The following is a 14,097-nucleotide window of genomic DNA, read 5'->3' on the forward strand; positions in this document are numbered from 1 at the left end:
TCTAACTGAAGTACTTTCAGAAAAAAAATTGGTTTCAGTTTAAATTTTTAACGCCTCAAGACCTCATCCAATCTCTCCCCAATTTGACGTGGAATTGCTAGTTTTATTTGTTGAAATCGTACAAAGAATTTTTCTCTCAAAATATCGATCACTTAGCCATGTAAACAATAGCATGTAGCAATAAACTTAAAAATGATTAAAATTTACTTTCATCGTTCGCTAGCTTACCTATTCCTCCGTAGGTGAGGCCCGGTCCATAGGGACACAGTGAGTCAAAGTCCTTGGTGCCTGGCTGCGGACAAGCCGTGCATGGAGTTCCCCAACCCATGGGCTGGCCAACCATGACGGTACAGCAGCAGCAGCTCGACTTGGGTACCGGCACCAGCGACGGATTGGAGCAGACGCCGTCCCTGTAGGAAGAGTAGCAGAGATCGCGTCTCGTCTCAAGGCACGAGCGGCCGTCCACGCCGAGGAAGAAGCCCTCGGAGCACTCGCAGCGGAACGAGCCCACGGTGTTGACGCAACGGCCGTTCTTGCACGGGCTGGACTGGCACTCGTCATGGTCCTCGCAGCGCGAGCCGTCCAGGCTCAGCTTGAAGCCCGAGTCGCAGACGCACTTGTAGCTGCCGTCCATGTTGACGCAGCGGCCGTTGGCGCACATGCCGGCGCCGGAGCACTCGTCCGTGTCCGTGCAGTAGGCGCCGTCCGGAGAAATGGTGAAGCCGTCCCTGCACTTGCATTTGTAACTACCGGGCGTGTTCTCGCAGCGGCCATTCAGGCAGATGCGTGGGTTCTCGTAACACTCGTCCACATCAACGCACGCGTGTCCCGTTTGCGAAAGGATGAAGCCGGGGTTGCAGTGGCACTTGAACGAACCGTTCATGTTAGTGCACCTACCGTTGGCGCACATGCCACGCTCTGCGCATTCGTCGTGGTCAGTGCAGTGACGGCCGTCCGACGAGACGTCGAAGCCCGGGTTGCACTTACACGTGAAACTTCCAGGTGTGTTGATGCAACGGCCCCCCTATAATCAGACAGTCCATCCGTGAAATTAATAAAACTATTTGTGTAATATGATAATATCCTATCCTGGCAAATTATTTCGAAGGAGGGAGGGAAAACGTGCTCTAAACATTCGAAAAATTAAATTAAATTATCATAGAAATTTCTAGAGCATCAATTTCTGAATTAGAATGCACATTTAAAGCAAAAAACCATATATTATCATAATTTTGTCTTTCATTTTAAATAGTACACAAAATCCATTGCGTATTGTTATTATTGTTGAACTTAATCTTTCAAAAAATTAAAAAAATTCCGTTAGAGAATTTAAAAAATATTTAAAACTCTCAAACTCCTTAGCAAAGAGAACCGTATCTTTGTTTGAATAGAAATAAAGCTGTTAAAAAAATAACAACTACGTGTGTTATCTTCATTTCCTTTTTTCCGAAACATAATGTAGGAGAGCAAAATTTGAATTCCTAAATTTTTTAAGCAAGCGTACCTGACAATAGTTGAGCTGGCACTCGTCAATATCCTCACAGATGCCATTTTTTAATGTGTTCCCCGCGTGACATTCGCAGCTGTATCCCTCGGGAGTGTCGACGCACTGGCCCTGGCCGCAGATGTTGGGCCTGAGCACACACTCGTTGACCGGCGGCAGGCTGTCCCCGCAGAGCCGTCGGAATCCGTTGGTGCCGTTTGACGGGCATATCTCACAGTCCTCCCCCCAACCTTTGCCCATGTTCATACCGCAGCAGCAGTCTTTTTTGCTCAGTCGCATCGTCAACCTATTTCTGCACTGTCCAAAGTTGCTTAGGGATGTGTAGCAAGAGCCCTGACGAGCATCTGCCGGAAAAAAAATGTTTGCAGGTTTGAAGATTAAAAATTGTAGTTTTTAAAACCTTTTCTCACTGTAAAGTAATCAATCATTTTAAGACATAAATATAATAGTTTTGGATTTAAATATTAAAAATAAAAAACATTGACGAAAAAATAAAAATCAACTGCTTTAAAATGACTAACCTATGCAGCTCTTCCTGTCCTGCGCGGGGATAAATCCGTGGTTGCAGATGCAATAGTAGCTGCCGTCCGTGTTGTGGCAGCTGCCGTCCTGGCACGTGCTGGCGTCGTCGCACTCGTTCAGGTCCTCGCAGTTGTTGTTGTCGGGGTTGCGCGCCAATCCCTCAGGGCACTCGCAGGTAAATGAGCCGATGTTGTTGACGCACTTGCCGCCGTTGCCGCACAGTGCAGGAATGGCCTCGCACTCGTCGATGTCGACGCACTCGCCCGAGTGCACGTTCTTGAGAAAGCCGTGGTCGCAGTCCAGCTGGTCGGGACAGTGCTCGCAAGGGTGTCCCCAGGCGCGGCCGACGGTGGCGCAGCACAGTTGCTTGGTGCACACCACGCCCGGCAATTGGCCCTGGCACATGTCGTTGCGGATGCGCATGAAGCAGGGCCCGGTGCGGTAGTCGGCCTCGCACCGCCGCCCTGTATACCCGTACACGCACGCACACCGGTCTGGCCCGATGCAGCGCCCACCGTTGAGACATGGCTCCCTGCAAACGGCTGAAATAGGACACGAGGACAAAGCTCAAGTGGATGGATTTTAGGCTTTCAGGATGTTGATATTTTCATTTAATTTATTGCTTCTCCAACAGAGCTTTAACGCTCAAAGACAATTTTATCCTTCTCGATCATAATGATTTTATTACATTTGTTAAAATTTTAAATCATTGTTAGGTCTGTGAAATATAGACGGACTTCTTGAAAAATTTACGGCTGTTTTTTCTCAGCGAAATAGCGGCTACACTTTTTAATATTTTCTGGCTGTAAAAACACAATGAATGAAAGATCATCCTAACTTTAATATTATTGATGAAGACATCACTAAAGACATAAAATTGGTGATACCAAGTATGATAGGCAACTTAAGCTATGGACAAAGTTGGACTCTATATATGCATATTCAAACTGATTACTTTTCATTTTTTTTTACTATAAATCCTTCTAAATCGTAAAATTGGAACAAATAAGAATAAAACAGAGGCCGAGAAAAAAGACGATCGTCTAAATTTCACAAACCTAAATTTTGCTACCAATCATAATGCAATATTTAATTTTAAAGAAATTCACAGGTGCAGCAAGGCAACGAAAAAGCTTTAGGTTCTAGTCAATTTGAGATAAAAAGGTCGATTATTAGACGATTTCATTTAAATTAATAATATTTTGAGCACAATTTCTTGCACATCAAAAATTTTAGAAACTTACATTTTAATTAGATACTGATTACGAAATTTTTATTATTGGTGCAAAATTATGCAATGTTGACTCACGTTCTCCACAGTATTCACCGACGTAACCAAGCCTGCAGACGCATCGTCCTTTGACGCAGGTGCCTCCGTTGAGGCAAGGGTAAGCACAGCCGTCGCCATTCTCTCGGCGCCTATTCTGGTAATCAATGCTCAGCTGCTCTCCGTTTCTGGTGCCCGATTGGACTGCAACACAGATTATTCATGGTAAGATCAACACAGCCTCCCACGGCTTTTAATCGGGTTAATTGGATCGGTTCGCGCGAGTCGAGCGAGCCGGGGAATTTCACGCATTTTTAATCCTGCTGCCTGGGCCGATTAATAAGCAAGAGAGGACATCAATCAGCTGGCAAATTGGCGTCTGCTTAATTTGGCTTTTTAATTTGCCGCTCGGCATTAATTCAGCAGCACGGTGACGCGTGGCCGTAAATCAAGCAGCGCTCAGGGCACACCCTCCGCAGTCATTTCCTGCGCCCGCTCGGTTTCCTGGTCCACATTTTAACACAGTAACACACAAATCAGGCAGCCCACTTCGATGATCCGCTGAAATTTACAATATCGGCCGCAATTATGTAATAATTCTCGCTCGTTCAAGTCGCCGCGGTGAAGCAAACGCGCGCCGTCTCGGTTGCCAAATATAGCGGGAAGCAGCCGCGCAACTTTATGGCACCCTTTGCATGCAGGTATCACTTACGAGCATTATTGAGGAAAAAATTTGGAGAGACAGGTCGAATCCTGCATCCGCAATAGTTGTGAGAAGGCTTTTTTTCTCCAAATATTCCGCCGGTGAAGTCATTTTTATGTTTAAAATTTTAAAAAAAGCAGTGCAAAAGGAATCTTTTACAAAATACACAATTGCTATAGCTCTGTAACTAAGGCCATTTCTAGTTTTAAAGGGCATCTGATGTGGGTGTGCCTAGAATTCCACTTATCGTAGACGCGAATGCGAATAGCAAAGCGAGAGCTGTGTGCGAAACGCAAATATTAACAAACCTTTGTATTCGAAGCACGGCTGAGCGCCGAGGGAAAATGTCAGCGAGGTGCGAATTCTGCGATAATTCCGAGATGCATGAATGAAACAGTCAAAGCCGCAGAAAAGTCGACGATAAGGCCCATAAAAGCATTTCCGGGCGCGCAACTCCCATCCAATGCATTGACGGACGTGCATTCAAATAAATCAACCCGCTGAGCCAACAATGACGTAATGCAGCAGCCTCCGAAAGTGCGGCGTGTCCCGCGGCAAAAAATCGCGCGCGCTTATCTAAATAAATAAACACGATAAATCACGGCTGCATACGAAAGGGGTTGTTTGGTGTGACTTGAGCCAACCCGTTCGTCTCGGACGCGACACTTCCTACATTACTCGCACGCTGGCAAATTCCACGGGTGTCTGTCGTCGCCCTAGTTCCTAACATACAAGTACAGGTTCACTGACTGAACAAACTCTCTGGACAGAGATGCTTCGATAGAAGAACTTCATGGTATTGTGGCTCTTCAAATTTGATTTTCAAATCTTATGAATTAACCTAATAAAAAAACACAATAACCACAAAAATATGCAAAATGCAAGATCATTTTGTAGATTTTCCCAAATTTTATGACCCTTATTTTCTTGGCTGACTGAAGAAACTAAAAAGTGGGCAATAGAAACTAAGAGAGTGATATGTGTATTTTAATGGTGGTAAAATGAGTTTTGTACACTTAAATTCAATTATTTTTATCATGATTGTAGAAAATGATTAAAATGACCTTCTTCGATGCTACAAAGGACAATGACCAATTATTGTACCAATTCTTGTTTTGACAAACAATCTATTGATACAATTTTATCGTGTTTTAATTTACTAGCGAGGAATTGAAGAACGAAAGTTAAAATAAAATTATTCAACAGTTAATAACGTCATGCATATATTATGTCAACGCAGTGCAGCACAACTGTACTACGAAAAAAACAACATGACTGATAAATACTCAAGGATCTAATTCTATTGAAGTGTCGATAATGATGATTTATTATTAGACTTTGTCACTTTCCCATCACATTTCTAGACTGTAATTACTTTTTGATAAAATTATGCAATTATGTTTTTGCAATCATAAATAAAACAAAGTTTGCATAACGATTACTAATAGAGGAAAGAAAAAGTCAGCAGATGAGGACTGACAAACACAGCTCGTGAAACTAGTGTATTTTTTCTTGAGCCTTGAACGATAAATATATTTTTTCAGATGAAGAAAATGCGTATATGTATAAGATGTGTTCATCTTTACCCTTCTTCATGCTGCAGCAGTTTTTTGTTTTTACAATATTGAATACTTTGTGTACACTGCTTTCCTGTCTCAACGCGTTACATTCTCTCTGGCGAGATGAGATGCAAGTGAACCGGCGTGCCGGAATAGATACAGATCACACGCATTGAAACGATGATGATGATTATTATTATTCACGTAATAATGTAAATGCGGCCGCAGAAAACTCATAAAAGCCGATCTCTTTTTCATAGCAGGGGCTAAGTAAGTAAGAAACTGGTTCATCGACTTCTCAAGCAGGCAATATTCCGCTGAATAATATAAAGAATAACAAGCAAGAGATTGAAGAGAGCGCAGTATATATGCTCGTTGGCTGCATAAAATACGCCGAAGCCGTTTGTTCGCCGATCAGTGGGAGGTTTAAATTGTAAATTTATTTTAATTTGCATGTAAATTGACACTTTACGAGATTCATTTGCATCCGCTTGACTTATATGGGAAAATAGACCGACGGGCTTTTTGTAAATTGCTGTTTCTGAGCACTTCCAGACACTTTGATTACACTTGATTGAGTAGCAATTAAATTCAAGTTTTATTTAATTTAAAGTGACTTGTTTTAATTGCACTTATTTCATTATCGTAAGATCAGTTTCACATCTGATGCAAATCATTGGACTGGTTTATCTGGGATCTCAGCATAAATTTAGCTGAGTAAATAAATGCGTTGAATGAATATGACTTCAGCTGATGCTTACAGATTTAATTTAGAATCCCGTGATAAAAAATTATGTAAATGAAATTTAATCATATATAAAGCTCAATGGGCCATAACATTCTAGTTTTATGAGTGAATCCACTGAGTTGATTTTCTATTTTAAAAGCTAATTTCGTTCAAATAATTTGCGAATTAAAAAAAGCAAACTTAACGAGCTTGTTGTTGTTAGATTTTTAAACCTTTTAAACTTTATCTCCGGGAAATTCCAATCTTGCGAAATCGAATTTCATTTTTGACTGCGTACGTGCAAATTTAAAGAAAAGAAATTTTAGCACGTTCTCAAACTGTCCAGCACTTGTTTCGATCCCTCTCTCTGTTAAATTTATTTAAGCAAATTTCCCCTGGTGTTTATATAATTTCTTTTTTCAGGCCTCAATATTTTTTGTGTCTAATTTACATTGAGAAATATGCGAATCTCGTCTTGCATTTAAATTTAGCAACATCAAAAATGCTGTATACACAAATAGAATGCAAGATTAAGAAATCGACTGTGTTAACCTGTCCCCTCATGTCTAGATAGGTATTTGCCGAGGCGAGATTTGAGGTCGCGATGCAGCGTGTTTGCTTAAAATCAGTGTTGGTCTCTAAGAGAATCGAAAAAAAACAATGGCATTCGTTTCGCGGCGTTGCTAGGCTGCGGCCGGACGGTGCTAATTTATTCGTCAGCATGCCGGGCAGCGTGCGGTGGCGATAAAAGAGCAATCGTAATTGCAGCGCTCTTTGCGCACGGGGGCACGTTTCGTATGTGCTCTACATGGTACATGAGTGCACACACAAACGTGCAGAACGAGGAGAACGCGGCTGCGGCTGCTGCTGCGGCGGCGGCGGCGGGTCGTCGTTGGCACCCACCGCGTCGAGTGTGAATTGTTAAGTGAAGCCCCTCGGCTATGCAATAGAATAGATAAAGGAGGCGAGATAGGAGATGTTGACACACGAGGTGTGTGTTTGGCCTCGGCAAATATTCCTCTACGCGCTGCTCACTAGGCAGCCAAAATTTCGGTACTCCATCTCATTTTATTATACATACACGTACACACGCTTGCAACGCACTCACGCCCTGTGCGAGTTAATTAAACCGTAGTCGGTGCCGAGCCCCCTGTGAAATTCGGTTGGCTCGTTTTCTGCACCCGCGGTCCACGATGGCGATGCTGATGATGCCATTCTCTCGCGCAGAAATGCGAGCGAAAGTCAACAACTGCGTGATCTTTGTGTTTGTGTTTGTTTGGCTTTCGGAAATTATCGTCAATATTTGAACTAACTCTATTGCATAGCGATAGGCTTTCGTCAAGGGAATGGAACGGTCAGGTTTTGCACGAAGGCTACAGGGTGGAGCATTAATAGAAAGAAATTGAGCTGACAACGATTTATTCATTTTCTTTGAATGAAAACAATTTTTTAAGAGCTAAAAATATCCTGTTACTTGATCTTTGGATTTGCGTACTGCAAAATCTAAATGCAAAACATAATTTTAATAAGGAAGCTAGGCGTGTAACACGAAAACTATTGATGTTCAAATTTTGTTCAGTTTGGGGGCTTCTTTCAGAGTCATTTTTTAAATTTGTTACTTTACACACACTTTACGCTTGCAATTACCTTTTGGTTCATAACGAAAAATCTATACACACAAAAATGACAGTATGGAAGTCAGTGGAAGCTTAATGGATTTTTTAAAACTTATTTCTATTAGAGCACATTAAAAAACAAAATAAAACACGTATACAAATCAATTAAAAATAAATAAAAAGTTTAACAAGGATTATTTTATGGAATGAAAAACGCAGAACCAAATAAATGGGATGATGTCTATTTAGTCTCACTCACGAAGAAAAAAATGTCAATTTTATCTAGCTTCAAAATAGACTTTGTGAATTTCGGTGGCCAGTTACTGTTGATTATTGTGTATATCATTGCGTTCATCTTTCTAATATTTGTCAAAGATAAATGGCTAAAAATCGAACAATAATGAACAAAAAGCCGCGCATGATGAAGCACTTTCGTAATTATTTTGCATGCTATTTAGCCAGCCAACGCGACGCACGTGTGCATAAGTTGCACAAGCAATTTGTACATAAAAGTGAAGTCGCCTAATTCACTATGATGATATACTGCCTGGATTAATTATTAAGTCTGCACGAATCTGAATTTGGGTCACAGTTAAGATCGTGAAAAAACTTCAATGTTAATATTATCCGTATGAATGCATATCAATTTAACGTTTAAGTCATCATGTACCTTGCAGATTAGTCAATAAATTTGACTCCTATCAGCCACATGTGCAAATTTTTGGCGATTAAGATTCGCGAGTTTACTGTCGCATGGCGCCAAATTATCGAGGATTAGTGCAATGAGAGCCGCTTTATATCCAATTTCAAATAGCTTTTATCTCACTTGCGACAAGAGATTAAGCGTTTGATGCGTGTCTAGACTCCTTCTACTCAAAACAAATTACCAGCCTCCTTATTAGGAGCGTGTTGTTTAGGAATAAATTGTCGTTTGCCGTAAACAATAGACGGCTGACAGGGTCTTGTGTTTCACCTGATGGATCGCGTGTGTTGATTGTTTTTACACGTGTTTGTTGATTTATTGCGATTTCCCCGCAGTCTGCCTGAAATTATTTATTTTTCACTTTTGGCGCCCACCAGACCGACTGAGGCGGTGAGCGAGCATCGCAGCAGTCGATACAGATTTCTCTTGAAAACCGAACCCGTGCGTCTCAAGTGTGCACACGAGCGAGTCAATCATTTTCTCTTGTCGCGCAATCAAAATCGAGCATGCGACGAAATGGAATAGCGCGACAAAGAAGAAATTTAAGTAGATCAGCTAAGTAATCAGCTTGAAAATGTCAATACACCTCAAGTTTCAAACTTGTTTTCACTGAAATCTGTTATGCGTGCTTGACAAGATTCAGGAATGTTGTCAGCATTGTTTTTTTACACGAATAAGGGAAAATGCGAGTGGAGTTTGATTGGAATGACTTATAGTGCAGCGAGTGCAAGCCAAACAAGAATTCTAGAACAAAAATTTATTTCGAGACTTGGATTGAATGATTCTTGACATTTTCTTTGGATTTAGCAACACCTGTAAAAGGTTCCTACGTTTAAGCTATCTACCCCAAAATCAATTAATTCAGCATTTTCTCTGTGTGACTGAAATTTAACCTATAGAAGAGTCAAAGCACTAGGGTTTTATTAAAAAAACATTTAATCCAATGCTTAAAAATAAATCAAAATTACAAGCCGTAAAATTAGAACAGACTGTATCCCCCCACACATGCTTTAATTAAGATGGTGGAAAAAGTGAAAATTTAAAGGATCTCGTATACTGATAAGTAGCTGTTTAGACCTCTCACAGGCCTTATATTGCAAATAAATACAAATTAACACTGCAGAGGACTTTGCCTCACAGACCGTACAAAACCGATTAACGATTTACTGCACTCACTGTCGATTGCTGATCGCAAATGAAATGATAACGAGTTTCAAACTCTTTGAATGTCGCTGTTTACCGTGCTTACGAAACAACCCTCAAACAAAATAATTTAAAGCCCACAATTTCATCAACTTCTTGAAGCAATTTGAAGCTAGGAGTTACGAAAATTCGAGAAGAAAAATTCATTTCAGGGTAATTCGGATTGTGTGGCAAAGTCATGAAATCAACTAGCCCGTTGGAATTGTATGTTTGAAAGGGAGGTAAATAAAATATATAGAAAAAACATTTTCTTAAAAAACAGGATTTTTCCATGCCGCGTCGCTCTTTAATCTTTTTGACAATATATAGTTTGGATTAGTATTCATGGGCAAAAGAGAGGAATACTCACATTGCGGTAGATATGAAAGCTGGTTGCCGTTGGAGTAGCCTCTGTTGTTGTGATTGTTTTGGCCGTAGTTGTAGCACGAGGTGGCCAATTGGCCACCGTCGCACATGCAAACGTTTGGCTTGATGCACTGACCGCTTCGGCCACAAGATCGCGTGCAAATTGCTAGAAAAATAATAAAAGCAAATTTATGCTCACAGATTTTGTAAAAATATTTTAAATTACAAATATTTTCTACTCCTTTTTTGCGTTATTTAATTTATACTTGAATTATTACTGATTGCAACATGAGCTTGAAATTAACATCTTTGATATGTTGCAATTTAAAAATATTCATTTATTATTATCAACCACGAGTAGTAGTAAAAGCATTGTTTAATAACAAATTTACTTACGAACTGCACAAAATCCGGTGTTTGGCTTTCTGGTCCATCCTGGGCAGCAATAGGAAATGGTTTTACTCCTGCACACGTTGGGCCTGCAAAATTATCCGAGTCAGTTGAATGACGAGAAAATTAATATCTCTTGATATGGAAATGTTGCAGAGGCGACATAAATCATGGAAATTGACGCCCCTGACTAACGAGTAAAAAGGTGAGGCACAATGCCCATTTTTCTTTGATTGCGAACAAAAAGTGTGCGCGGTCAAAGTGTCCAGTCACGTCGCGAGCGGCTCGACTTCAAACGAACCCTAACTTTTCCATCCTCTCCGATTCGTTTCCATTCTGTTGGGTCGCGCGGCGCAGATCTCATTTTTCAGCAGCTCCAGACACCGAAAGAGTTTAATTGGCCGAGATGGGGGTTCTTTAATTTTATTTGGCTGCCGAAAATCAGCCGGCCGCCTGCCGGCCAGCCTTATTTGTAGCGTAAATCAGAATTTCAATTAGATAATTATGCAAAGCGTCGCTGAGAATTAACCTTGGGGCCGCTTCTCGAACTCAAAGAGGATTTTTCGGGAGGGAAAACAGAAATTAATGCAGGCAATGTGCCGACTCATCTTGAGCAAGACATCATTTTATTGGGCAGCCTGCATGCGCTCTCGGCGCGCGGCGATGACAGAATTTTCTCCAAAAATAGGATTATATGTAATTAAAAAGCGGAAAAGGCGTCGGAATTTTCACCTTTTTGGGGGGTTTTATAAGAATATTGCTCGTCGCTTCCAAATGGATGTTTTTATGTTCCTTATTGCCATTTTAAATATAATTATTTGGCTCGTGGTGTATTTATGGAACCAGAAACACGTCAAATCTTGATTTTTACGACAGTTTAACTCCTTAAACTTTTACCTCAATTCAATCCATCAAAAAATTCACATACAGTGTAAAATAAAAATTATTTTGAGCGAAGGGTTGCCAGTCTGTGTGATATCCATTATAGATCCAGTGCTCTGCACCTTCTTGCCTTTTAAACAAAACAATCACTTTTGATTGGTTACATCATTTACGACAGGCATTGGCATGCACATGACATGACATTTTTCCATTTAAACATCTTGACTGCATTCCTGAATTTTTAATCTTTATTTGCTTTTCAGTGCATGATTCCGCGAAACACTTCATTTCCATACTTATTCCACGGAACGCTAATTGCGATATTTTCGTATGTTCAAGTCAATTTGCATAAAGACCAAAATTTTAAAACAAGTTATCAAACAGCGAAAAGGCAAACCGAATAAAAGTTGCAAGAAGAACGTTATTGAACATTGAGAAGAATATTTCCAGAACTCTTCTTAAAAGTTTTAAGCCTTGTAAACCTCGATAGTTTGTTAGTTTTGCAATTGAGCAGCGCGCGATTTTTTTTTAAATTAAATCATTAAATGTCCTCACATCATTAAATTTGTTTTCTTGTAGTTAATAACGCATGATTATTCAACATATTCTCCTAAGCAATATATTCCACTGAAGCGAGAAAAACTCAACAAAGTTTAAAGAAAAAATATTTCGCTACCTCAGGAAGGAATAAGTTTATAAAAAAACTCGTCAATGTTTAAATTCTAATTCATTTTATTAAATAAAAGTTGGACAAGATTGGACAGATTAAAAATGTTATTCGATGAATTCCACCATCAACAACCTTACGAGCAAAGCTTACAAAAAACCTTCAAAACGTGCCTAGTCTTTCTGTGAGGAGAGGAGAGACATTTCCGCGTAAATGTTATCGCCAATTAAACGCGTGGTTGGCGGTGACGATCAAAACATTAGAAGAGCGCAGCATAGGGACCGCTAATTGCGAGAGGCGGAGTGCCAAAATCTCGTGTTGTTTCCTGCGATCGCGTGGAATGTGACACAAAAATTGTAGTCGCCGCCCGGAGCAAACATTGCCGGCGTTTTATTCTCAATTTTCGTGTCCATCTGTGCGCGCGAGTTGCGCAAATTGCAGCCGCAAGGATTTCGCCGCTCTTGCATACCAAATTACGCCGTCTGGCTGATTGATGGGCGTGCTGCGGGTCATTTCTACTCGCACACTCACAACATACTCGCCGAATACAGTGCGGATTGTTCTATCTTTTCAGGGCCCGTCAAAACACACTTCTGGTCCAGCACCTCCTCTTACACCAACGCTCGTTAGGCAATGATTATTTTTATAAACAAAATATACTACAACCGATAGAATTAAAAAACTAAATTTTAAGTAGTTAAGAGCACTGGTGTCGAAACTGTATTTATTAAACTAAAATAAGGGAAATAATTACTAAAAAATAAAATTAAGAATCACATATAGTATTACAAAATTCAATATACCGCAAATTTTGCGTATAATTTTGGAATTAAATCATTATTTTATATTTTATTTTGTTAAATATTGTTTTGAGTCAAGAAATATTAAAAATATATATTTGTGAAATATAAATTAATTGTTCGTTTGTTTTTAGAAGCTTATTATTTAGCATTTTCTGATTATTATATTATTTCACCTTCTCATAATTATGAAATACTCTAAGAAATCATTCAAGCTAAAGCAATTAATTTTAATTAAACAAACTCAACTTTTAAACTTGGAAATTATTATTTTGAGATTTTTAAAATCTTAGTCTTATTTTCCACCTCTGTTTCTCACTTTTACCTTAATTTAAAAGTGATTCTCGGCGTGATAGTATGTTACTATTATATTCTCACTTCATCGGAATTGTTTAAAATATGCTTGTACAGTTGGCTTTTTGTTCGCAGTTGAAAAGGAGTAAAACATGGTGTTTTCAAACAAAACTCCAGCGTTGGTAATGTGAAGCACATGCGGTCTGCCAGTCTGTGGCATTCGCTGCTGTGGAAGTCAAGTCGGCGCGCGTAGTATTTACACGCTGACGTCACTCGAGGGTGAGACTATAAACACGTAATATTGACTGCTGGAATTTGAGATAAGCAACTCCAATAGTAAGCACGCAGAACAGATGCCTTTTGCAGATCATTCGGAACAAAAAAGAAATTTGCAAATTCGCAGAACATTGACGGTTGAAACACATTACTTTATTTTTCTTTTTTAACATTTGAGTGCTGGTTATGAAATTCAAATATTCCTGCCGATTTGCAGAGAAAACCAATTGAGTTTTAATTTTGCGAGTGTTTGCATTTTGTTTTAGAGTGTCATTACTTCGTTAATACGTGTGCTTCTCGTCAGGTAGTGAAAATAAATATTGCAAACTTAACCTCTGTAGCAAATATCGTACGCGTTCATATAGAGAGTGATAAGTTTATAAGGGTTTTATCGTAAAAGGAAAGGAATTTTGCAACAATCCATTATCTTAAAACGATATTATTTATTTGCCGCTTATCAGCCAACGAAACATTTTATTTCCCGCGATCAAAGCGAGCAATAAAATCTGGGAAGCTGCTTGCCTTCGAAGGGGTCCAGAGAGTGCATATGGATCTCGTCTCGCTTATCGGACACTCGTCCAGGAATTCGTCTATTTTATGGGCCATTCGAAATGCATTTCAAGAGCTGCCGCTCCGTCG

General features: G+C 39.9%; 1 protein-coding gene across 1 annotated transcript in view; it reads right to left on the minus strand.

Moving 5' to 3' along the window:
- The window catches only part of LOC135935184 (fibrillin-2-like), a 33,269-nt gene that overhangs the window by 15,652 nt on the left and 3,520 nt on the right, over positions 1 to 14,097 (minus strand). The window contains exons 2-7 of the mRNA XM_065477317.1: positions 10,546 to 10,628; positions 10,154 to 10,315; positions 3,336 to 3,497; positions 2,026 to 2,568; positions 1,505 to 1,848; positions 229 to 1,024 (exon numbers count right to left, since the gene is read on the minus strand). Of these exons, the coding sequence (XP_065333389.1) occupies positions 229 to 1,024; positions 1,505 to 1,848; positions 2,026 to 2,568; positions 3,336 to 3,497; positions 10,154 to 10,315; positions 10,546 to 10,628 (2,090 nt within the window). The remainder of the gene's footprint in view (positions 1 to 228; positions 1,025 to 1,504; positions 1,849 to 2,025; positions 2,569 to 3,335; positions 3,498 to 10,153; positions 10,316 to 10,545; positions 10,629 to 14,097) is intronic.

Source organism: Cloeon dipterum, chromosome 2, assembly GCF_949628265.1.
Source record: "Cloeon dipterum chromosome 2, ieCloDipt1.1, whole genome shotgun sequence".
NCBI classification, from domain to species: domain Eukaryota; kingdom Metazoa; phylum Arthropoda; class Insecta; order Ephemeroptera; family Baetidae; genus Cloeon; species Cloeon dipterum.